Raw genomic sequence first — 26,376 nt, forward strand, 5'->3', positions numbered from 1 at the left:
AGTGACTACCTGTTCGTTTGAGAAAGAACCTTTTAATTGATCGTAACTGATGTAACTTGTTTTTCACTGTGACTATCTGCTCAGATAAGGATAAGCTCGTGTTTATCGCTTACCACTGAGTGAGTTAGAAGTGAACATCATAAAAAAGCTATCTGCAAAAAGCTTTGCAGATAGAAAAGAGAAGAGCTGGATCATGATTTGAGCAAAAGTTATTTTCCATAAACACACTTTCTATGGCCATTCATACTGCAAATGCATTACAATCTGCTTATAAGTACACATTAAAGCATTTTATAATTACTTTTTATCATGTCATGTCATGAATTATGTCAAGTATCACAATACTTCATAATTGCTCATCTCCGGGATCATAGTGTATTATAGTGTATTGGTGTATTAAACACACATGCTCAGTTGCTCACACACCTCACAGGCTCATGCACATACAGGGTCAGGGACAAGTTTTGCACCCAAGACAAGACCAGAGCACATAGTAAACCAGACATCATGATGAACATCCAGCATACCTTTACTTGAATTGCACCTCCAATTGAACCCGTTTTTACAGGCAGGGTGTACTGTGAAATGAAAGCAGATCGTGTTTACTATAGAGGTCTAATCCATGCAGTCCATTATGATTCAGTGTCACACACTGACTTAAAAGAAACACCAATTAATTCCTTAGAGGATGAAAAAATGTTATATAGCCTGGAGGGATATGACTGCTCTTCGATTGGCTAGTTCGTTGTTAGATCAACTGGCCAGTTAGTCAATAGTCAGTCAGTTGCAGTTCAGGCAAAACAGGCAGTAGAGGTTACAAATGCAGAGGCTATAACTGCAAAACTTAACTTGATCTTGGGACAAGGCAAACACTACGATCTTAAAATCAATAAAATGTACAGGAAGAGGGATGAGGCCTGGCTCACACACCAACAGGGCAAAGGCCAAACGGCATTACAGTAGTCAAGTCGCGTCGAGATAAAAGTATGTAATATAACCCTTTCAAAATCACTAAATGATAAAAAAGAACTTGACCCTCGATAAGAGTTTCAGCTGGAAAAGGTTAGACTTGACCACTGAGTTTATCTGTTTGTCCAATTTAAAATCACTGGCCATTATCAAACCAAGATAATTTTTTACAGTTGGTTTTACATAATTGTTCCAAGAAAGACATGTGCATATGAGGCGTAGGAATAGGCTTTTGGGCATCCATGTCTCCATGTATGTCTGTTTGAGTACGGACAGGTGCCATACCTTCTAGTGGTGCCGTTGAGCTTAACACAGATCAGAAATGTACGGCTTCGAGCTCCCCAAAAATGCATATAAATCACCCCTGTGAAGAAAATAGTAGATCTACAAGCTCCCGTTGTGAGCTGAATTGTAGATCGGCTATTTTCGGAGAGTGACACCAGACCAAACATAAAACCACATGTTCTACTGGATCTCTTCTCCACTAGTCCCTCCCTGACATTTTATTGTAGTTCTTACCGTATGTGTTGTGTGTCACTGAAAAAAGGTAGGCAGCGAACATTTTTCGTCATAGTTTCAGTCAACAAAATCAAGCCTGCGTCAGCACTATACAGCATGTTCCCGGGCTTCCCTCAGCATCAGAGCCAGCCCTTCCCAGTGTCATTATAGTGACGGCAGGGCAGCCCAAGGAATGTGGACCTGTGGACCATGGCCATTCAATACCCTTTGACTACCATGATGACGCCCAAGCAATCAATGCAGACCATGCGGACCATGTTGTCAAGTCCACCAAGAATATATCTGCATTGAAAACAACCGTGACCAAGATGCATTACTGATACGGTGGGAATCAATTACAATCTATTTGGGAATTGCAATGGCTATTAGTTTCCACATGGATTCGACGCGGTCCAGATTCCATATCATCATGATGATTTGACTTTGAAATGGACCAGGGAGCAGAGGGTTCAGGAGGAAACATACTGCAGGGTTCAGGGAACATAGGGCTGAGGGGAGTCAGGGGACACACGCTCCCAAAATGTGACAACTGACAACTGAGACTGCTGTTCATATATGTGGATGTTTGATCTAACAGTCTCACAAATCTCAGGTTGGGGGTTTGACAAGCTGAAGATTTCAAATGTTAATAATTTCCTTTAGAAAAGAAAGTGACAGGGGCCCAAACTGGTTAATGGCAGAAAAAGTGACAGTGATGGATGGGTCATATTTACATTCAATACAAACAGGTAGAAATTGTGAGTTAACATAACTGCTGGTTGGGGTAGCCAGAAGGCTATGTCCCAAAACACACTCCCCCATATCTTTCATGGGGTCTGGGGGTCCTTAAGGGGGTTCCAGGCCAGGGGTCCCCAGCAAAATGAGTTAATATAGGCCTAGCATCAGTTTAACCACTTTAATTAACCTTATAGCCTATACAATTATTGTCAATTTGAAAAAGCTCACTTGTAGGCTATTTACATTTTTTTTTATAATAATTATAATAATACAATATTTAGAAAACAAGAAAAAGGAAAAGAGAAAGAAAATAAATCAACACAAATCTTTTTGAAACATTTTAACAACTCATATCTTGTGATGGGGGTCCCTGACTCCCTGGCACACATTTTTTCAGATGGGCTCCCTGGCACACATTTTTTCAGATGGGGTTTGTGGCCAAATTCACATTAACACTAATAACACCCCAAGAGTGTTGATTATAAACTCGAGGAGTCACAGTGTAGTTTCATTTCATTTTTTGTTTTGTCCACAATGACATGCCCAAAATATTGATACATTGTTTAAATCATTGATATATATATATATATATATATATATATATATATATATATATATATATATACATATATACACACACACACACACACACACACACACACACACACACACACACACACACACACATTAATCAATTAACTGTTGCACTGTTACACTCAAGTTTACCTGTGGCAATAGAAGAACCTCAGCTTGCTGTCAGTCAGTCAGGACTGGAGGCCATGGTTTGTGTTTCATGGGCGGATCTTCACAACTCTTCTCCACTCCCCTACTAAACTCTGCACTACTTCTAGTAGGAGCGCTTCTTCCACTGCCAGTACATTTTACGCACGTGGAGAGCAAACAACTTATTGCGGGCGCCGACTCTGCTACGCGTGTTTACCGGACTTTTATTACATCAACACAAACCGCAAATCCAAGTATAGATGCAGAGCACTTTTGCATTGACCAGCAGCAGCTCTCCAGCCAATGCCGCGACCGGTGTTTTTAAACCTGACCGTTTCTTCAGCAGACTTTGTTGTGGGGAGGAAAACTTGTGTGAAAGTCTGAAACAGAGACCTGTTGTTGAGCATGAGCGTTGTACAGCGACGGATCTGATTTGGGGCCCCTCTCTTTGCTCTGCCGCGTTCTTAAAGTTGAGTCATTGTGCATAAGTAATTAAGTATGGTAGATAAAGGTCCCCTGTTGACTTCTGCAATCATCTTTTATCTGTCCATTGGGGCAGCGATCTTTCAAGTGCTTGAGGAGCCTAATTGGAAGCGTGCGGTAGATAAATACAGTTACGACAAGAAACGAATTCTCAACGACTATCCCTGTCTGAAAGAAGATGATTTGGACAGAATATTGGAGGTATGGCCAATACAAAACACACATGCACTTTCATGTCATACTTTCAGGTCTACTGTGTCGTGCATTTTACTAGCCCCATATGGTCCCTCAGTTTTCCTTGCACAAATTAGACTTATTGTGAATTATTACAACTATTTTATTTGACATAACACACAGGCTAAATCAGAATATCTCAGAATGACTGATCACAGTTTGTTTTGAAGTAGGCTGAACTAGCTTATCAGTTGCTTTAGACTAATAGCCATAATTTATGATGGATTTCATCAGAGGGCTGCTCTTCACTGATGAACTCCTGGAGTAGTCTAATGAGTTATTGGGCAGCGTGCCCAATAACTGATACATGGATTTAGGTGCAGACGCCCTGACTTCAAGGAAGGAAGGCCTTATCATTTACATGACAAGATTCCATAACAGGTTCAAACACATCATACAATCCTGTAAGGATGAGGCAGCAGTTTACTGTAAAGCCCAATCTCTCGTGTGTGTGTGTGTGTGTGTGTGTGTGTGTTGCCAGCAGGGATGTTGTTACTTGTTTACATGGCTAATTGTTATAACTACAGCATTTTGATTGGCTTCTCTGATATCGTTTGTTTGTTGTTGGTTAAGGTCAGAATGTCTGTTACTCTGTTGATAGAGGAACTACATATCAGTAGGCTAGCCCATACAAGTTTAAAATGCATTTTGTCATACCAAATACTCCTACTTGTAGAGATAACATTGCACTCAGTAGAAGATGGTGTCATCATTGACCTTGTTGGCAACAAGTGGAGATGTAACAACAACACTATGATTACACAGGTGTTCTGACCTGTTAGCAATGCCATGATTTGCCATCTTGTCTGAGGTTGGATATCCTTTGTTTTTGTTGTATTGAAATCTAGCCTTGATGTCTTATAAACAACTGTCAACTTGACTCTTCTACCCTAAAGGCTTCATTCAGTGTTTTGTCTATACTGAATGATAGTATCATCGCGGTCGGGTGGAAACCATGTCCACATCCACAATCTTTTTATTATATTTTTAATGGTGAAAATGGCCGATCTACAAGCTCACAATGTATTGCGATGTGACACATTGTGAGCTTGTACTACTTTAGTGCGACACCCTTGCATGATGAAGTAGGACATTCATTTGCAAAAAAAATGAAATATGGATATAGGTTATGGAGGTGTCTGCCCGACAGCAACAATATGATATGTTTGGTTTGTTGTTTGGGACTAAGACAACCCGCTTTCCTTTCCTCTCCATGAATTTTTGATTTCTGGCAGCAGAAATACACTTCAAGTTCATCATGTGCAGCTATTCTTGCAAAGCCCCAGCAGACACAAGAGTACATGCCTCAACCTGTCCAACAAGTTGGGGCCCCATCAGTATTGGGGAGATTTATTACCCCCCCCAGCACCCCAACACACATGCACACCCCTGCTTCCCTTTTTTGTATTTTGTAGTGAAAGGGATTCTGTCAATCCTCCAACTTCTGAAACCTATATGCTTGCTAATGACCCGATCACTTAATAGCATATATGAATGAATGACAAGGGGAGAGATACGTTCCATTTAGTGGCATTGGCAGTTTGGCACCATACAGCAGCTGTCATGTTCATAGAGATGCACAAGAGAGGTCAAAATTCTGATCTTGGTACAATTTCTTCCTTTTTTTTCCTTCAGTTTGAGAGATGTTTGGCTGAGCACCTGTTGCGGAGGCCATGGACTTGAATATTACACACGCGATACTGGGAGATTTTAAAATAATAATGGGCAGATATCATATTAGTAATCTGCCCATTATTACTCATAGCATGCCCCTTCTGTCCTTTAATCTCAATTTGCACTAAAAGTAGAGGCTCAATCTGCAGAAAGCCTGTTAAATTTCCATTATGGAAACTCCGCTTAGCTTGTTAACAATAAAAACAATATAGTAGAGTTAATGAGAGAACGCGACACTCATGAAAAAGTAGTTTCTTCTCATTTTTATTACGGGGACTTTATTGCTAACTTGTAAGAGCCTTGAAGTGGTCACAGTTTTACAGATTTTGATTTTATGGCCCATCAATGTTCGCTCTTGAGACTTTTGTAAAAGTTCAACTAGGAAGGTGGTGGCTCCACGTTATCTCTTGTGCAAATAGGAATTTAACGAACTGGCGGGCTGGTCCCAGACAAAAACACCTTTGTTTGTGTGTTGCCCAGAAGCAGTGTGGACATAAGCAAGGGGACAACATCATAAACTGAAGAAGCTGCCACCCCAACCTGTTCTTAAAAGATTGAGGTAGATAATGTGTTCATTTAGTCTGTGTGTGTGTGTGACTCATCATAGAGGTACATGTAGGCCCACAGCTTGACTTCATATCTCATGTTATCACGATAACCATGGCGGTTCTGCTGACTCTGCACATCCTCACTGTCTTGCTCATAATTTCCTTAGTTTGGCTGCTGTTAGAAATGCCATGGTTTGTAACGAAGAGGCCTTGTGCACTCCTACAAGGACAGGTGCGTCGGAGCCAGCAACCAAATGCGAATCATGTGAAGAAAAGGTCCCGCACACTGTCTTTCACTTATAGAGCAGTAGTTTTATTAGATGACAACGTTTCGGTCTAAACGACCTTCATCAGAAATGCCATGGTGCCACGAGTCACAAGTTAACTTTGTAGCCCTTTTAACCACATTCAGCCTGGCGTCCGTCCCTATTTTGGGATACATGGCAAATGCTGCATTCGCATGAGATCAGGCAAGCGGTAGACGGCAAACCGGAAGTCATTTTAGTGGACGGCAGCCCGGCAGCCAGAACCGGTAACGGCAGACGGCATCAATGTTAAAAAATTTAATATTTTTACCGCTCCGTGCTGTCCAGCAGGTTTTGCCGTTTTCAAAAGATTTCCCCCCAAAAAACATTAAAAAAAAAGAAGGTAAACAGTGGATTTAAAACGGATCAACACGCTCAACTTGTTGCATAGCGACTGTTTTTAGTTATTCATCGTACAATGACATTATAGGGCTTACGTGGTTACGTGCCCAGAAGACATTCTAATTGTGTGCTGTTTAGTTTTTTCTACTTGTGAACAGATCATAGATTAACCAGTAATGGTTAAGCGATAATGAAACTATACCACTCTGACGATCTGTGTCTTCAACTTTGTGAAGGACCATTCTTATTTCAATTAGTGACTACATATTTTATTTTTGAGAGGCTTTTAGTGTATGTTCACAAACTTTGTCCTACACAAACATTCAATTCCAATTGACAATGAATGGACAATTTTAAGTCTTAGGGCTGATTCATACTCCTATTTTAGAGACGAATAAAAGTCGGTTCGGCTCTGTAGAGCCTACAATGTGACGTCATTTGAGGTTCGCGGGGGCGGGTACCGCCCTAAAGTCGGCTCTTCGGTGCTACTGAAAATTTCTGACGAGCCGAAATCATTTCGGCACTACAGCGCCGAAACAGCGGTAAAATAGGAGTATGAATCGGCCCATAGTGTCTGAGCAAATAGACGAAGTGTCCATTTTACGGCATGATGTACAATGATAAGAGCACCCCTCACCTTCCATGGGTGTGATGTTTTTTTATTGTCCTGTCTAAGACTAGTTGTACCATTAGTTGGCTCACTACATTTGATATAAACTACATCTACAGGCAACTGCCGTGCATTTGAGAGAAAATAAGCAGAAGGCTTTACACTCCAGATTAAGCCAAACCACACAGTTGGCCAACTTGCAACTCCTTGCAACTAGTCGCCACTCCTTGCAACAAAACAGTTTTAAGGTGAACCACACCAATGCAACTCCTTGCAACAAAACAGTTTTAAGGTGAACCACACCAATGCAACTCCTTGCAACTACCATTGGGGATAATGGTTGCAAGTAGTGGCAAGGAGTTGCGTGGCGAATCATTGGTGTGGTTTGGGCTTTAGTTGAAAGTCTTTTGGTGCAGGGCTCAATAATGCAATAGAAGTGAAGAAGTAGCCAGCTCACAAATGACCATTTCACATGATTTATTTTCCTCTCATGGACAAGCAATGGACACGTTTCGACCTGATAGGCCTTCCTCAGCGTGGTCACAACGCTGAGGAAGGCCTATCGGGTCGAAACGTGTCCGTTGATGGTAAATACACCATGTGAAACAGACATGTATGGATACTTCTTCACTTCAACTGCAGTGAATTTGCCATTATTTGCTTTGAAACATCATTATATATAGCTAAGCTTTACCAAATCTAATATCCCATTCCCAACTAGAGATTTCAGACTAGTGTTGCAGCTGCCTGCAATACACAGATGTTTAAAATTCTGTAATGGTATGCACTTTGATCTCACGCAGAAACATGTGACCTAATTGCACATGCCTCTTTAATTGTAGATGGGTAATTAATAATGGTCATTGATTGTGATGTAAGACATGATTGATTGACATTGACATTGATATAAGACATTTCCTGAGCTGGTATTTCACAAAGACAGGTTTCAATAAACCTTTGTTATTGATTTCTTGAAGTTCCCTTTTTTCCCCTTGAGAAGAATCTCAACTAGCCACACTGCAGCTGAGTCAAGGATGACTAATCATGTTTGCAGGAGGAATAGCAGGGACAGTTTCTGATCTCTGAAAAACACTGTCGACAAACGCACTTCCTTATCATACAACTGAAAGTTAAAAAAATGTGTCTTCTACCAGGAATTCGTGCACAAGGCAAGGAAACAAGAGTAGCACTCTTGAGTGGCGTGCAGTGTTGCCATGTCTGCTTATTATAAGCGACTTTGTTTTTTTTCTCTGTGAAGTTGCTTGTAAATGTTGTTGCTGCTTGTGTTTTCTTTTTTTGGAGGGTGGGGCTTGTTTCTAAAGTGTAGTTGCTTATTTGGGCTTTCTTCCTAATGTTGTTTAGTGGTTCAAACATCTTCATATTGAGGACCCCAAATTCATATGCTTTTAATTTTTTTTTTTTTTACACAGACCGTGTGTGTGTGTGTGTGTGTGTGTGTGTGTGTGTGTGTGTGTGTGTGTGTGTGTGTGTGTGTGTGTGTGTGTGTGTGTGTGTGTGTGTGTGTGTGTGTGTGTGTGTGTGTGTGTGTGTGTGTGTGTGTGTGTGTGTGTGTGTGTGTGTGTGTGTGTGTGTGTGTGTGTGTGTGTGTGTGTGTGTGTGTGTGTGTGTGTGTGTGTGTGTGTGTGAGTGAGACCTGCACCTTATAAGATGGAATAAAGTTAAGACGAACCCAGACAGATCTGTGAAGTTGTTTCAGAGTCTACACTATCTCTGCTCTTCTCTGTTGAACAGACAACTCACTGCATTTCATACCATGGAACTTAGTGTGTGTGCGCTCATATGCCCCGTCCCGTAGTTTCTTCTTTTGGGCTTATTTTCATAGACCATGGTTGCTTGGTTGTCTTGCAGAATCTGGCAACACTGGTGGCATGTCTGTCCACTGTTGCCCACCGCCGGTGTGTGTGTCATGTGCTTGGACTTCTCTGTCTGGACATTGTTGGTTTGAAATAGTCAAGTCTTTCATTTCCCCACGCTGTAGAGAAAAGAAAAGGAACCTTTTAACTGTTCATTATGTAATTCTGAGGCCATGGAAGACAGCCAGGGATCTCAGTTGCTGTGAATTCAGATGTAGAGGCTACTAATTAACCAGGGCCAACTTATTATCGTTATTGGACTGAACCATTGGGTTGCTGCAATTTACGATTTTGTTGATGTAGAGCGTGAACGATGCCAAATTCAATCAATTCTAATTCATTTGAAAAACAGATATTTGATTAAAGTTGTTCAAAAATAGAACATTTTAAAATGGCCCATCACAACACATTGGAGCATGATGCGTTGTGAGCTTGTAGATCGTCATTTTATTTATAACTTTTTGGAAAACCTTTTGACATTTTTCACCTATAATGACATGGGGATTCCAGGTTGTGGAAGTGGTAAAGGAATTCGGGACACATCGACTGCGTAATTGCCAATGTTCTAAAAACAAATCAAGTGATGGTAACTGTCTCTAGTGAGAATGTCATGCCACCTCTTTTAGAGTTGTGCACATGGGTGGCTTGTTCAGCCTGTTCTAATCTCAAGGTTAGTCAAGTCATCAAGTGAAGTGTGTCCTAAAAACACAAGCGGTATCTAATTTATGCTCAATTTATTTATACTGCAGTTTACTGAGAAAGTTAATGAACACACATGAGAATAAAAAAGAAAAAAAAGAAAAGAAAAGCAACGCCATGTGTGCACTTGTTGAAAGCAGCCTCTCTCAAATCTCTGTGCTGGTATCATATGTGCTGCTTAACAGATGTGAGCTGTAAAAGACGCCCGAAACATAAAGAATCCTTTCACTGTCTGGGAATTTTACTGCGTGGCCCCTTTTTTATATTTTTGACCAAATCAAGAAGCACTTGTGAAATAGACTGAAATTGATTATATATATATATACACTCAGTTGTACGTATCTAATTGGTATTGGTTGATTCTTAATTTCTTGGGAATATCAAAGAGCCCAACAGATGTATGCTCTTGTCAACCTGCCTCCTCCTCCGTATCTGTAATTGCTGTGGTGTGCCGACGGGCAGACTTTATAACTGACTTCATTGTTTATGACGTAGTCAATCGGGCCTACACGCGCAGCTGTCCGCAAGACTCACAGCCGTGCACATTCATACGCTCTAAGAAATGTAGCAAAGAGCGTCCAAGTGGCACCCTGGGACAGGCGCTGCCTGTGCAGATAACAGTTGGGAGTTTTGTCATTGTGGTTTTGCTATTCTCTGGTTATCGGAGCACACCAGTTGTCGGGACCCTGAAATTCTGAAATAGACGAGCTAAGAAGTCACTTTGAACAAGCAGAGTGGCTTTATGTAAACTTTTCTTTTTAAATGTATATGAAAATAAATGTTGTCTATATTGACAGTGACAAATGTGCTTGAGGAGCGTGTACCTGTACAGCTGAGTTGAACTCAAGGAGAGTTCATCGAACACTTGGACATTAACAGTTTGACTGCCGGATAAAAACATCGCAATCCCCATTTGACTGCCTAGTTTTTCACTAACCTTTGAAGAACCGCCGGGCCGACATCATCGTTCCGTTTCATGAAAATCCGCCAAATGGTGTGATCCTTTGTCGTCGTGTTGAAAAAGAATCCAAACTGCCGATCAATAACAAGGCGCGACGCCATTGTCATTGGAATGCATTGGGGCTCAATTTCCCAGAAGCCTTAGCAAGCCAGTGCGACAGTTCTTTATCCGGTGATGTCATCAGAATGCATCACCTATCACACTCTGTCCGATGGAACCCCCGTAAGTCTTAAAACATATTAAAACACAAATTAAACAATGAAAACATAACTCGTGGAACTTGTGATTGGGAGGGAAACTGTTCTACATCATTTAACTCTATATAGAAAAAGTGTGGCAGAAAATACAGTGGAAGCATGCAGTCGATTTGTATACAAAGGCCCATCCAAGAATTACAAAAGACCCAGTTGAACATTGCTTCAATTGATTTGCTTGCTTTTGCCTGCTTTTTGTGATGCTCGACAATGCTTTATTATTCATATTGGCTGAAATGAAACATTTTGGAAGGAAAGTGGAGGGCGGTTTTAGATGTCAGCTGCGGTACTGACCACCAAACCCAAGTTATGAATTACTTGATGCACGGCTTGCGTCAATCGACCGCTGATTGTTATACGACTTGCGTCAATCAACCGCTGATTGTTATTTATCGTGTGTGCTTTTCTTGACAGATTTTTCCATTTTGCTAAATGAGGCATTCAATGTAATATACAGGGTTTATGCGTCTTGGAACAACTGTGGTTATTGAAATTTCCATGAGCAAGCTTTTGTTTGTCTAAAACCATGCTCCAATATTTTTTTTACTGAATGCATAACCACCATGGTGTAAATATATTTAATCTTTTGGTACACAGCAAAATCCAGTGTTAATTTAACTCGTAGCCTAAGAATTGACAATTTGTACACTCTGGATATTGCTACTTATTAATGTTTCTACAGTAGCTGGCACAGAGCCAACATTGAGAAATGAAAATGCTCCCTCCTTGGTTAAAAAACAACAACACTAACGGCGTGCCTTCCATGTGGAACTTCATGTGGTCAGTCTGTGATGTTGGGTGACTCAGGGGTAGAGTGACCGATGGGACTCGGGGGTAGAGTGACCGGTGGGAACCGCAAGGTTCCCAGTTTGAACCCAGGCTCCCCCAGAGTTCGTATCGATGTGTCCTTGAGCAAGACTCTGAATCCCTAATTGCTCCCGATGTGCAGGTTGGTGCCTTGCATGGTTTCCTCCGGCATCGGTGTGTGAATGGGTGAATGTAATGCATAATCTCTGTAAAGCGCCTTGGATAAAGGTGCTATATAAATGCACCATTTATGTCGGTCATCTATATGATGTATATTTGGGTAAGGTTTCCACCTATTTCAGTCACCATTGACTTGAGAGTATAAAGGTGTTTACAGACTGCTGCATGTTCGGACCAGGATAATATCGGAGGAGCGAATATCGGGTCTGCTGTTTTTCCGCCGTTTTTTCCGAAAAAATGCAACAGTCTGCAAGGACTGTGCAAACACCTTTACAGTACATTGAAATTCAGTTTTTCCAAAAAATGTGAAAACAAATACACAGGAGTTACTTGACTGGAAACGGTGCACAGACAGACAGTGACGGACTCTCAGATAGACTAATACAGTGCTACTTTTTTAGCTCTTTTGAAAAAAAACTTCTGATCTTTTTTTTTCTTCTTTAATCTTATAAATATATATATTTTAACAGTGACCCATAAAAATTGGTCTGCGACCCACATATGGGTTTGTTTGGGAATCAGTGGACTAATAGACGAGACAGACCCATTTCTAGTCTCACCTCCTACAGAGCCATGCTGCAATAAAAGAGAAGAAGAAAAAAATAAGTTAAATCAAATGTTGTATACAAGTCTGTGCCGATTACTGAACGGAGAGAAGGGAATGCCCTCAAGGTCATTCAACATGGGTCACCAAAGATAAGTGGAGGTTTCTTAACTTTCTGTCACCTCACCTGACATACCTGGTCCACGTCCACATTGAGTTTCTGTACTGTCCTTGTTTGGTTTGTCATAATGCAATCGATAAAGTTGATCCATGCCAAATGGTGTTTTGACGTCATGTGAAATGAACTCTCCGTGGTTTAGGGTCATGTTATCTCATTACACTCACAGTACAACACAGCTCATTACTTTCCTGTCGGGATTAAACAATAAAGAGATTAACCATTTCTGTTCGTTCCTATTCTGTGCAAAGCAGTGTGTTCTAGAAAAGTGTGCCGGACCGATCATTGGCAAACTTTGTATGCACACTACTACAGATACAGACGTACCCTCCGCTGTCTTTTCACTTATGTTCTATATTGTTTTGAAATATTTAACTTAGATTTTTACTAACTTTCTAAACAAAACACCATGGATGACATCATAGGCGGGCTACATGAAGTCCGACATCCCACATTGGAGCCATGTGGCCAAGCCCAAACCACACCAATGGGTCCCCATGCAACTCCTTGCAACTAAACTGTTGCAAGTAGTTGTAAGCACGCATTGAATTTAACCAATTTAATCACTTGGGACGTCTTGCGCCGACATGCGCTAAAACCGTTTTGTTGCGTCTCGACCCATTGGTGTGGTTTGGGCTTTAGATCCACATGATTTGATCTTTGAATAAGACTATTTTCTGTAGTCTGGAGTTTTCTGGCTCAAACAAGTGCACTGATTTTCCTGCTGACTGTGATGTCACAGCCTGCAAATCCCATATATGACAATGGGATTTGCCAGCAGAGGTCAGTGTTTTCACCGTTTTGCCTGTTTTCATTGCAGCTCAAAAGGCTTCACAGACACAGAAAAAATCCCAGACCACAGAAAATCCATGCATGTCGACGCAAGTGATTTAGATTGGTTCAATAACTTCAATTCAATGGGTGCTTGCAACTACATGCGTCTACACGCAACCATTTGGTTGCAAGGAGTTGCATGTTCACCCATTGGTGTGGGTTGGGCATGTTGACCTATTGGTGTGGGTTGGGCTTTAGAAATAAGTCTTATTTCATTTGATTTTTTTCAGAATTGTGACTTACAGAAATATTTTGAACAAGGCACTTAAAACCAATTGGATGTCTAGAGACTGTTGTGTGCTCAGCAGGTCATACAAACTGCCTTTTTTATTTTTCTCACACAGGCCTTATTGCCTCATTCTCAGGGTCATTTGTGACCTTAGATGACCATGATTTGACCAGTGACTGACCTTTTCAACCCTTTAGCTCACCATGGCATTGCAATGCCAGGTTTTCAAGGGTCATTGTTGCCTATTGGCTATTGAACAACTTATCATTGGCTTGTGCTTTGTGAACTAATGAAGGAAGTAGTGAGTACTGACAAGTTTGTCATTAGTTTGTAAATAAAGTCATCTTTGGCTTGTACTTTGTGGACTCTTGAAGGCTATAGCCTACTGACATGTTTGTCATTAGTTTCATCTTGTCAGTATGTTGTTTTTTTGGGTCATCGGGAGGACCGGAAAATTTGTTTATTTTTAGACATCTTAATGTTGAAGTTTGTGTGCACGACACGTCCTGTTTTGATTTTTAAAAGATTTGTTCTTTGTATTGCATTAGTACAGTGCATTATTTAATATTTATACACTCAAGCTGCAAAGGTTTTGACGATTTTACTTTGTAGCTTTCATTCCTGTGATTTAGTTGGTACCACACTCTGCTCTCATCTGATCTCAGGCTGATCAGATGATCTGATTTCAGTGAATCAGCATTTTGTATGTCTCTAGCTTCAGCAGTTTGTTATCCAGCAAGACAGGGCGGGTGCCGTGTGCAAAATTGACCTTGTGACAGTAAGGTGCATGGAGCTAACCACAGGCATGATACACAAAAAACCCACAACATCTGTCACTTTCACTTAATTCTGACTCCTATAGTAAACAAACCCTTGGCACAGCCACAAGTATGTGTTAGTGTTAGTTGGAGTCCTATCTAGTAGAAGATGAGGAATGGGAATTAACTATACTGTATATCATCTGTCGGGTGGAAACCTCCTATCTCCAAAACGGGATTCAATTTAAAACTAGCTCAAAACGCGTCTCTTCGCACCTCATTTCGAGCTTGTGGATCTGCTGCTAGTAGTAGGGCGTTTAATGTACGAAAAAGTTAGAATATGGAGATGAGCCATAAGTTTTATCTGAATTTTTTTTCCTCCAGTCTGTCGGCTGGATTCTTATTTATGCCTCTTCATTCCACAAGCCCCCTGCAGCACTGTTATGATTTCAAACCGATTATCTCTTGCGGGTTTACCAGCCTGAGGAGTGGGTAACTCTGCTGTGTGCTTTCCTTTGAGAGGGAACAATTTAACATCTTTCAATTCTAGTAGTATTATTATGTGACACAAATGGGTGAGGTAAAATAGTATAAACTAGAAATAGTGCCCTTCCGGGCACAGGTCTCCACCAGGAGGATAGGAGTGTGTGTGATGTTTGGCAAAATGTTTAGGAGTAATGTTTAGGAGCCTTTGATGGCAATTGGATGATTTGAGGCATTTTGTTCCAAAAATGTGTTTTGCAAAAATCAACCTGTTGGTGGCGCTATAACAGGCCAATGTGAAAAGGGTGGGATATATTCCTCAGCCTAGTAAGAAAATGTGTGAAAGATTTCACGTAAATTGTATGCTGCGTTCATGATTTGAGGCTTTTGTTCAAAACGGGGCAATCTTGCAAACTGTGAAAGCCAATTATAGCCAATTAGGATGAAATATGGGACAGATCCGACTTGAGCACATGACCATAGAGATACTGTGTAACGATTTGTGAGATTTGTGGACAGAATCTGGAGGAGTAATATCAAAAAAGGTGTTTTACAAAAGTCAGCCTCCTGGTGGCGCTATAAAAGGCAGATGCGGAAATTGCAGGTCAAAGGTTTGTCCTTGGCCACTAGGGAGTGTGCATGCAACGTTTCACGCAGATCGGTGCAGTTTTAGGTAAAAATGTGAAAAGCTGCCTCATGGTGGCGCTATAACAGGCCGTTCTGGAAAATGCGGGGCAGAGGTTCATCGTTGCCATCCAGGGAGTGTGTGTGCAAAGTTTGGCATCGACCGGGTTAACGGTGCCGGAGATTAGCTGTACACAGACGGACGGAAGGAAGGACGGACACACACACACACGGACGGACGGACACACACACGGACGGAGTGCAAAACATACTCTCTCCCCATGCCTTCGGCCTGGTGGAGACAACTATGACGTCGGCTTGGTTTCCTTCCTTTGAGTTAACTTCTCATGATGCTCACCACCTTTTTTCCCCCTCCTAGACGGTATCCTGTTTAGAGTGCAACCCTGCAGCTCAAAATATTTAACTTTTCGTGTTTGTGTATACTTTTCCGTTGGTGTGCACAGGTGTTTCGTTTCTCACTGGCTGGTCTGGTGACCCAGCAGACACTATCCCCACCCCCGCTTGTAGAAGAATGACAGAAAAAACACATTCCATGTCACAGCCTTTCCCCCTTCCTGACTGCTCGCCTCAGAGAATAATATCACTCAAGATGCAATTAGCCGAGGCATCAGTCAAACGTAACATTTTGCCCAATGGTTATTTGTCCAGTTGAATTCTTTCCATACTTATATTAGGTTACCTACCTTTATTGTCCCCAAAGGAAATAGTTTTTTCTTTGGTCACTACTGACGGACAACAAATGCATGCATTTCGTGGGTAAACACCACAGTAAAATAAAATAACTAAAATTATATATATTTTTTTTTCTTGTATTACGTAAACTTTTGTTTTACTTTTTTTAACTTAAAGGACCACTTTTCAACCTATCTTCATATAATTGGTCCTCACTAATCATGATAAAATATCTCATCTCATTAAATCTTGTTTAAAATAAAATCTGCCTAAGGATGATGTCACTGGTGGATGGGTTTCTGAACTGGTGGTATTTTATCATGAACATTAGTGAGGACCAATTGTATGAAGATAGGTTGAAAAGTGGTGAAGTGGTCCTTTAAACCCTATATACGTCATTGACCAGTGTACCCCTGGGGTCTATATCTAGGCTCCTCCTTGTTTCCCTCTACGCCAAATATTTGATCGGGTTTGTTAATGAGCCTGTGCCAGGAAACTGGCACTGGGCATTTTTCTTCTCGAATAAAGGGGCAGCATTATCTCCTTGAGTCAAGAAGAACATTGCAATGCCAGTTATGTTTCCACTTTCCAGTCATGGTTGGAAGACAAAATGTCCATCATGGACATTATGACACAGCTCAACAGAGTCAACTGTTGATTCAGCAGACAAAAGCCTTTTCCTGGTTAATTACAGAGCTGAGCTATAAGAAGCCTGTTATTATTAAAGAACTGAACGTCTTCTGGTACTTAAGAGCTCGAGTTTGTTTTGCCAACCCCTGCACATTTTAAGTCTCAAAGCACATTTGGAGAAATAGGAACTTTGGTGTGGGGGGGGGAATGCATTGTCCCAGCGCATATTGCAGCGGGTTTGTGAATACCCCAGAGAGGGAGCCCCGTTTCTGCTGTCGCTGTTCAGGCACACACATGCTTGAGGATGATTGATTAACCATATTGTCTGTCTCTTGCAAATCATTTTTTCTTTCCACTCTGGATTGCAAATTTGCAATGGCAGTCTTGCTATTCCAAGGTTGAACTCGTAAGTTTAAGGTGGATAGACCGTATTAAGATTACTTGCAGATTGCTTCTTGGACTAATAAAGTACAAATTTGTTCTGCTTCCAAGATTTTATAGATTGTGGTGATAGAGAAACCTCTGAGGAAAAGCTGATGTGGAGACTTTTTAGTCGCATCGTCTAAATTTGTGTGGGGTGGCGATTTAAAGCACAATAAACTCTTATGACACAGGGTGGAAAACTACTTTGTATGCAAACAAAAAGGTTTCATGACATCACATACAGTAGAAAATGTCTGAAAGAGTTCTCTATCGTTTACTTCATTACAGAACTGGCAACGCAGTACACAACCTGGAGAAACTTCGTGGCAACCCAGTACAATGTTTCAGTATCACAAAAGACATATTGTAAAACCTTAAGTTTAATTTAAGGTTCACTGGATATAAAACACTAAAGCCCTTTACAGACTTGGCTTTTTTTTGTTTGTTAAAATTGTTTATCATACTAGAGTAATTCCAAAACGGTTATTTAGGGATACTTGTACTGGTCGTCCTGTTCCTCAATCATTCATAAACAATAGTGGAAAGTGTAAACCCTGCTGGTTAGATTGGATCCTCGGGGGTCCAGTCGTCATCAGGCAGGTCAGTGTGTGGAGATGCTATCTGAGGCTCTCAGGAAGGATGTGGTAGGGAAACATGATGGCCCTTGGATGCAATTAACTTCCGTTTCAGTCAACATTTTCTTAACCAAACTGGATTCATATTTACCGGTAGTAGAAATGATGATTTGGTGTTTACACTGGTCTTTCTAAATCAGTAGTTCAAGATTTGTCATCAATAGCAGATATGCAAGCTCACAGCGCGATGAACGCATCACTTTGTGCTGTGAGCGCGTATATCTATTTTTGAATAGCCAATGCAAAAATCTAAAATTACACTGAAGCTTTCCAGATTTGAATGGGTTAAAATGTGTAGAAATGCAGGAGCCTTAGACGAATAGACGGTAACCACTTTGTCTGCCTGTCAGTCCATCCATCACAAATTATTTTTTATGTCGCATTCTCAACTACTGGCAGACTCAATGCGATTGGGCGGAGGAGTTGCATCATTCTTGCTTTTTTTTAAATTTGCTGCGTTTGCGTTCACACTGCGCTCTATAAACCGCAGCAAGGAACGACTGTGGCTCAGGAGGTAGAGCAGGTCGTCCAATGATCCGTGGGTCGGCGGTTCGAATCCCGGCTCCTCCTGTCTACATGTCGAAGTGTCCTTGGGCAAGACACTGAACCCCAAATTGCTCCCGATGTGCTGGCTGGTACCTTGCATGGCTTCCGTCGCCATCGGTGTATGCATGTGTGTGTGAATGGGTGAATGTAATGCACAATCTATGTAAAGCGCCTTGGATAAAGGCGCTATATAAATGCACCATTTACCATTTAAGGAACTGTAGCAGGGAACTTTATAAATGTGTTCAATTCATAAACTACACAGTGAAATCTATGGTGTTAATTCATTATACTTCCAGTAATAGTTAGGACGTCAAGTGAGGGTAAGGTGGATGCAGTGTGTCGTTGCTCGTCGGGGAGATGGGGTGTGTGTATGTGTGTGCGTGTGTGCGTGCGCTGTTCTTTTGGACACATTGCGAAGGCACAGCGGAGACGGGAGCCCAAAATGAATCTGAGTTATCCGACGTTTACAATATTATGTAGGTTTACTCCCATAGATGATCCGATCATCATATAAAATGATTATGCATATGCCATGTTGGCTACAGTTTATAGATCATGCTGAGCTATGCGTTTAATTTTGAAGTAGGCTATTTATATTTAACAAAATGAATTAAGTCCCCAGACTCCCCACTCGGATCCCCACACACAGTGATGTTTACGCACAGATGGACTGAATATTCTGTACACTGCAATGTTGTTTCCTGTACTCGTCTGACCATATTTCGATGAGGGCTTCGGTCTCCTCATTCGAACACGTCTATCCACGGTAACGAAATTGCGCTGCGTAAAATGCCCTCTCCAACTGTGTTTACTCCTCACGTTTCATTTCCTTTATTTGATGCGGATTGCAATTTGAAGTCGGGTGCGCTTGGAAGTGAAGCAAAACCCAACTTTTTTTTGGCGGACTAGAATGGGATTGTTTGATGCGCACCAGAATTCGAATGAGCTTTCACACCTGCCAAACGAAGCGCACTTTCTGACTACGCAGCAGGATTCGTTTGGTTTTAATCGCAGTAAAGCATTCTGGTGTGAATGCCACCTAGTTGAGCCACGAAGGCAGCAATTGATAATCCTATGAGGTTGTGTGTCTGTGTCAGTCATGAGCCGGCCAACCCAAGGCAATACTGGCCGTCATTGTCAAGAAGATATTGATAAACGGATTGTCGTATGTGACTTTTTGTGAACTATTCATTACTGATTGAATGAACACTTTGATGTTGATATTGAAGTCTGTCATTTCATGGCTTGTCTATGGACACCTTATCACCCCTATTTTATTTGTGATCGTTTTGGTGGTGCCTTTTGGTGGTCGTAGCTAGTTGGCTATAGATGTATTATACTCCATACTGTACTTAATACTCACTCCATACTCACTCAGTCCTGTTATGTCATCTTTTTGTCCTAAGGTGGTTTCTGATGCTGGAGGACAAGGAGTCACTATAACTGGCAGCCAGCCCTTCAACAATTGGAACTGGCCCAATGCAGTCATCTTCGCTGCAACTGTAATCACAACTATCGGTAAGTATTGTTTGGGAGGCTTCGCCAACTGGTCCAATAATTGCCTATAAGTATCGTTTTTTTTTAACCAATTTTAGATTTTAGCCATATATACTTTGGCTATTCAAAAATAGCAAAATATTTGCAAAAATAAAACAATTTGCTTGTAGATCTGCTATTTTTTTAAATGAGCATGAACATTGTTGCTAATCTTTGAATTTATATAATATATCTTAAAGTGAACATTGTTAACTCAAATCTTTGCTTCTGGGGGCGTCTCTGTAACAATTCTTTAGGAAGTGGGGTCTGTGGCCAAATGCATATAATTCTTGGGGTCCTTTGCATGAAAACATTTGAGAACCACTGATATTGGCAACATAATAGTTTATCAGAAAACTGTTAGGATTTGAAACGCATTTGTTAGAATCGGGCTTAATGGGTTTGGGTTAATGTCAATAGAAGTAGAAGTAGTTCTGCTATATTGAGGGGGTGGGGGGGGGGGGGGGGGTCAAGGCAAGCAAAGTCAAAGTTTGGGAGACGGGCCTGTAATGTGTCCTTTCTTTCACAGTATTTCGCTTGTTTGACTTTGTTCCTTTGGGACAACCTCTCTATCACGGTGGATTGCTTGCCCTTTTGCCTGTGCCTGTATTATCCAAATGTACAGAACAACAACACAGATAAGATAAGATCAGGAAAAGAAAACCTTGACTAGTTGAGTGCTCTTCATTGTTGCCTTAGTTAATTACGTCAGCAGAGTAATTTTCCAACCATGCCACATGTCACCTTAAATGTCTGCAGGCTTTTCCATTGGGTGATGTGACGTTTCTTTTCTTTTTTTATACGGTATGGTATTAACTGATGCGTGCTTTTTTTTTTTTTTTTACAGGATATGGGAACATTGCCCCCAAAACATCCGCAGGTCGTGTGTTCTGCATCTTCTATGGGCTGTTCGGAGTGCCGTTATGTCTCACCTGGATCAGCGAGCTCGGAAAGTTCTTTGGCGGCAGGGCCAAGCACCTGGGTCAATATCTGACCAAGAAAGGGTTTTCGCTGGTGAGCTGACAAGCTTTTTCCATCTCTAACCCTGTAATGTAGTGGTTTTCAACCCTTTTCATATCGAGGTCCGTTATTTATTCGGCATGTGAGCCACGAACGATTTTGTCCACAATTCCATGCTGTATTGTGGTACCATAGAAGAGATAGCAGGCAAACATTGATCAAATTAACAATTCTTCTACATTCTCTAATTGTCTACACTTTTTGTAAATTAAGTAATGCATGCAGATGTTTAACAATAATTTAACTCTTGAGAGCGTAAAATGAAACCAATGGAACCAATTTCATTTTACGCTCAAGAGTTAAAGATCTAATTTGGGTCCATTTGGTTACATTTAGCAACTGGTTGAAACCACTGCTGTAATGTAAACCTACAGTACGTAACCCTCTGGTATTTGCATCGATATTTATACTGATGTAATTAAATTCTTGTTTCCTTTTCTTTTTTTCCCCCCCAGAGAAAGGCACAGTTTACCTGTACGGCCATATTCCTGCTTTGGGGTGTACTAGTGCATCTAGTCCTTCCACCGCTTGTGTTTATGTCCCAAGAGAGCTGGACGTACATTGAAGGACTGTACTTCTCCTTTGTGACTTTGACCACAATTGGCTTTGGAGACCTAGTGGCAGGTAAGAGACATATTTTCTATATATCTTGCTTTATCCATTTCAGCATACTAACCTGGCCCAGCCTGTATGATTTCTGATCTAGTGTTGCGGGTGCCGGTCGAAAACAGGCGGTGGATCCTATTGGTTCACCGTTCTGAGCACCCCCCTCCTCCCCTCTCCGGCAGCGGAGAACACTGACATCTCCGAATTTGGAGCGATGCGCCTCTGCAGTGTCTGCACTGTAATTGGTTAGCGGAAAAACAAGGAAGTGGGCTCCCTATACCACATTTTCCAATGCGTTTCCCCAGGCTTTAATTTTTGAGACGAATGCGAACGAAAATATAAGACTGGGTGCCGAGGCTACAGCATACAGCAAGTTCTATGTTTGGCCAAATCGTATTTGTTTTGTACAGCTGACTGGAATGACTGAGTCACCGGGTGTTCTTTTGATACTAATTATAAGTCAATGCATTTATCGTGCACTGATAAAAATGCCATTACGGTTAATCATGGTGCTGTTCAAACAAGTCTGTTTATAGAAGCAAAGTAATTTGGGCGCTCTGGACTGATTTGATTGAACCGCAACGCCATTGGACTTTGCCAAAATTAATACCTTTTTCTTTCTTTTATTTTTCCCCCCCCTCCAGGTGTGAACCCTGACGTAGATTACCCCACGCTGTATCGCTACTTTGTGGAGGTGTGGATTTACCTGGGTTTGGCTTGGCTCTCGCTGTTCTTCAACTGGAAGGTGCGGATGGTGATCGAAGCGCACAAGGCACTGAAGAAGCGCCGCAAGCGGCGCAAGCTGTCCATCGACGAGCTCCGACACTACAAGGAGGCCCACAAGGCCCGCCTGCCGCCGACGTCCAACGACGTCAACATCTTCAGCTTCCTGTCCAAGAAGCAGGAGGGCTACAATGACCTCATCAAGCAGATTGGCAACAAGAAGGACGCCAGAAGCGCCAAAGTGGCCAAAGAGATTGCACGCTCCAAGAGCTGCAACGACGCCCCAGCCTCGCCCAACGGCCACACCATCCTCAGCTTGGACCGCTCGCCACGGCAGAAGAGACGCTACAGCTTCAGCGACCGTGTCACCGTCGCCTTCTCGAAGTCCAAGAACTACCTCCTTGGCTCTGACAACGGCTTGCTGCTGACTGAGGACAATGGAGACGGCGAGCTGGAAGGGGACCCGGGGAGGATGTACGAGAACCAGCTGGACAAGGAGGTGGACCTTGAGAACGGAGGAGGTCAGGGGGGAGGGGTGGGCTGCGGTCATGGAGGCCGGAGGGCGTGGGACTCTAAAGAGTACCAGCCGCTGACGTTCCAGAACGCCAACATCACGTTTATCGACGAGGAGAACTTCATGAACACTAACCTCGAGGGAGCGGACGACGACGACGACGACAAAAAGGCCAAACTGTCCGTCACCACGTGTGACGACAATGTTGAGTCGGAAACAGACTCCAAAGAAGAGCCGGGCTCTGACACGGGGTCCGTGTTCACCAGCGACGGTTCAGAGCACGGACACTCCTATGAAAAACTTGTAGAAGAATATGCTAAGGAAGATAACACGGAATCCTGAGGAACTGCTCTCTGTTTTGTTTTAAAAAAAAACTGACATTGTTATTAGATAGGAGAATGTAACGAGATTGGAAACCACGAGGGCAGAAACTGTTCTTCTACGAGTGTTCCCGTCCTCCTCATCTTCGACTGGGAAGGTTGAGACTTGAGAGTAAGACCGTGGAACCGTCTGACTGACGTCAAACGGTTCCATGTTGTCCCTGAGGTGATGGGGAGGGTTCTTATGGAGGACTGCAAAGGACTCCAAATCAAAGCATGAATGTTCATAGGAGTGGTCTGTTCTCACCTGAACAGTAAGAAAGACTATATCACTTTGACTGTCCTTAAAGAGTGGTTTCATGTTGAAGCCTGAACAAATGGACTTGACACAACGTGATACACACTTAATGAAGACCTGCTCTATTTATTTCATTTATACGGTTTGATGGAGTGAATGGATTCGAAGTGTTTATTGGAATATGTCCATACCAGACACAGAAGCTTTTCCATTAATTCCTCTTCTTCCTTACTCAAATAGGAGGTTAATAGGAGATGACAAGAAAATGGCAATGTATTTATCCGATTGCCCCTTTATGCATATTCACCATATTGGTGCTTTTATCGTATTTATTAAATGAAGGAAGGAGTGGACTTATATTCGTGGTCTACATGTCTTATGTGTCTGTCATTGCACAATTCCACCAACTGATGACAATGGGCAGGTTAAAGTCCATGTCAATGCAGATTACCTTTTAAAACCTGAGCCAGACATTTGTCCATAAAGAGGATGAAGGTGTTAGGGGTCATAGCTTGTGTTCTTTTAATATTGTTTAATCCATGTGTTCTTGTGTCTGTGATTGTCTGTGACTGCAACATTTGGAATGTCATGTCTTCACCAGAGGTGAAGGTCAGTTAACATCTGCAATGTCAAGAGCCAATTGTGAGCAAAAAAAGTGTTTTAGAGCAGAGCTACACCCATGGCTACATTTGGAGAGATTGAAGCTAAAATGTGAATATCCTGTCCAACAGATACTCGTGCATTTCAAGTGGGTTCTTGCATGCAGCTGCGTCAGAGCTCAACGCCACCTCATGAGTACAAATTGTTTTGTGTGTGTTTATTATAGATGTTTTGTGAATGCTATAAGGTTTTTTTAATGACATCTCCCTTATTTTATATACATGTACTGGCTTCAAGCCACAACAACTGCTTTTATATCTTTGAAAATGTCCCCCAGAGGAATTCCTGTGACGTGCTAGGATCCTCTCTTTCAGACACAAACTGGTTTTGTGGACATAATCTTCACCCAGTGTGGTTTGTGGCTGACTGCAAGTTGGGTCTCTCGGTAGACCTGCTTTCTGTTTTCTGGCCTTCTTGACATGGCACTACATAACAAGGTAAACCCCTACTCACTTTCTGTTTCTTCTTAGCACCCACTCTCTTTGTATATTTGCCATGTCAATATTGGCTGAAAGCCGCCGGTAGCCACACACTCGGCTTTGACTCGGAACATGGCCTTGCTGTCTGTGTTTGCGTTTGGGGGCTCGTGCTGGCAAGAATGAGCGACTGAAATGCAACACATGTTAGTCAGCCAAGGTCAACTTGTGACCAATCAATTCACCCTTGATATACAGTACACTGCGGTCATGAAAGCCGTATCGGTGTGTTTAATTGATTCAAATGGAATTTTATTTTCCCCCTCATGTTTGCACGAGAGCACAACTCCAGTGATTACTCCATTTGTAAAATGAAGTGACCAACAATCTCCTGTCCATTGCTTTTCACTTTTTTGCCTTGATAGATTCCTTGTTCCCTCTCTTAACACGCTGCCTTTTGCACACACAAACTTGCGCACAAAAATAAACTTGAAACAGTGTTAACTCAGCCGGCAGTGCGGTGCAATGTCACACAGGGCTCCTTTGAAGTTCAAAGCCAGTCTCTTCATTTACCTTGAATTTGGTAACTTTCCAAATATTTAATGGTAACTGTAAATAAGCAGCTTAATTCTTTTTTTTTTTTTTTTTTTTTTTTTTGTAATTCCTTGTTCGAGTGATGTTGAAACTTGGACCAAATCTTCAAAGCCCCAAACTCTGCACCACACATGCCTGCTGATATGTGAAAGTGCCCAAAATTGTTCCACTGCAAAGCAGAGGATATACAAATGAAACAACTTGGAGGGATTCGCCATAACTGACCTTTCATTCACAGAAATGGTCACGTTAGATGTTTTGTTTTTTTGTTTTTTCATGACATCGTTGCTGTCGGGCAGAAACCTCATATCTAACTTTGTGTTTTTTCGTAAATTAACACTACTTGACCATACTACGGCGTCCCACAAAAGCATCAAAAGTAACAGATCTGCAAGCTCGAAGTGTGGCACGAGTCGATGCAGTTTGAGCTTGTAGTCCTGAAAAGTAACAGATTTGGACATTGAGGTTTCCACCCGACGGAGATTATAATGATCTTTGTTGAAAGACTCCTCCTCCCTAACAATGGGCTTTTCTGGGCCTGTGAGAGCAGCATTGTTATGCCTGATTTATACTTTACTGTGTGCAACCAAAACAACTGATCTACAAGCTCACAACGCTGCGACACATGTAGAGCTGACATTTATGGTGAGCGACGGCGGCACACGACTAGGTATAATTCGGGCTTTAGGCTTTATACTGTACGGTACTTTTCTCGATTCTAACTCGATGAATTTCAAGTGTTCCAATATTATCAACAACAAACAAGTTATGTTAAGTTTTACTCCTGACATTGCTCCATTGTGTAAAACTTACTCCAGCATATTGTCTTTTTTTATGGATTAAATTATTCACATTTGTAAGAGTTGTACATAAAATCCAAGCTAAACTGTGTATATTATTGTAAATAAACAATTGTAATAAAATACTTGTGCATTTATTTCCAGATGCCATATTAAGACCTTTATTATATTTACATACATTATGTCTATACATTATTTCAGTGGTTCCCTCACCGTTTAGTAGATGTACAGTAGACTTATTGATTACCATTGGTAAATTTAATTCAGGTGTCATAGCGCCTTGGTAGGTTCAAGAGGTAGACTGTGGCTCAGGAGGTAGAGCAGGTCGTCCAATGATCCATGGGTCGGCGGTTCGAATCCCGGCTCCTCCTGTCTACATGTCGAAGTGTCCTTGGGCAAGACACTGAACC

The 26,376-nt window shown here is 41.8% G+C and overlaps 1 protein-coding gene across 1 annotated transcript; it reads left to right on the forward strand.

Annotated features, from left to right (window-relative positions):
- The first annotated feature begins 2,997 nt into the window (after positions 1–2,997).
- On the forward strand, positions 2,998–23,849 carry LOC306942803 (potassium channel subfamily K member 5-like). Its single transcript, XM_079528904.1, has 5 exons — positions 2,998–3,612; positions 19,886–19,997; positions 20,863–21,029; positions 21,491–21,659; positions 22,286–23,849. The coding sequence occupies exons 1-5, from the start codon at positions 3,427–3,429 to the stop codon at positions 23,218–23,220; spliced, it is 1,569 nt and encodes a 522-aa protein (XP_079385030.1). The 5' UTR covers positions 2,998–3,426; the 3' UTR covers positions 23,221–23,849.
- Positions 23,850–26,376: the final 2,527 nt, after the last annotated feature.

Source organism: Electrona antarctica, assembly GCF_951216825.1.
Source record: "Electrona antarctica genome assembly, chromosome: 18".
NCBI lineage: Eukaryota > Metazoa > Chordata > Actinopteri > Myctophiformes > Myctophidae > Electrona > Electrona antarctica.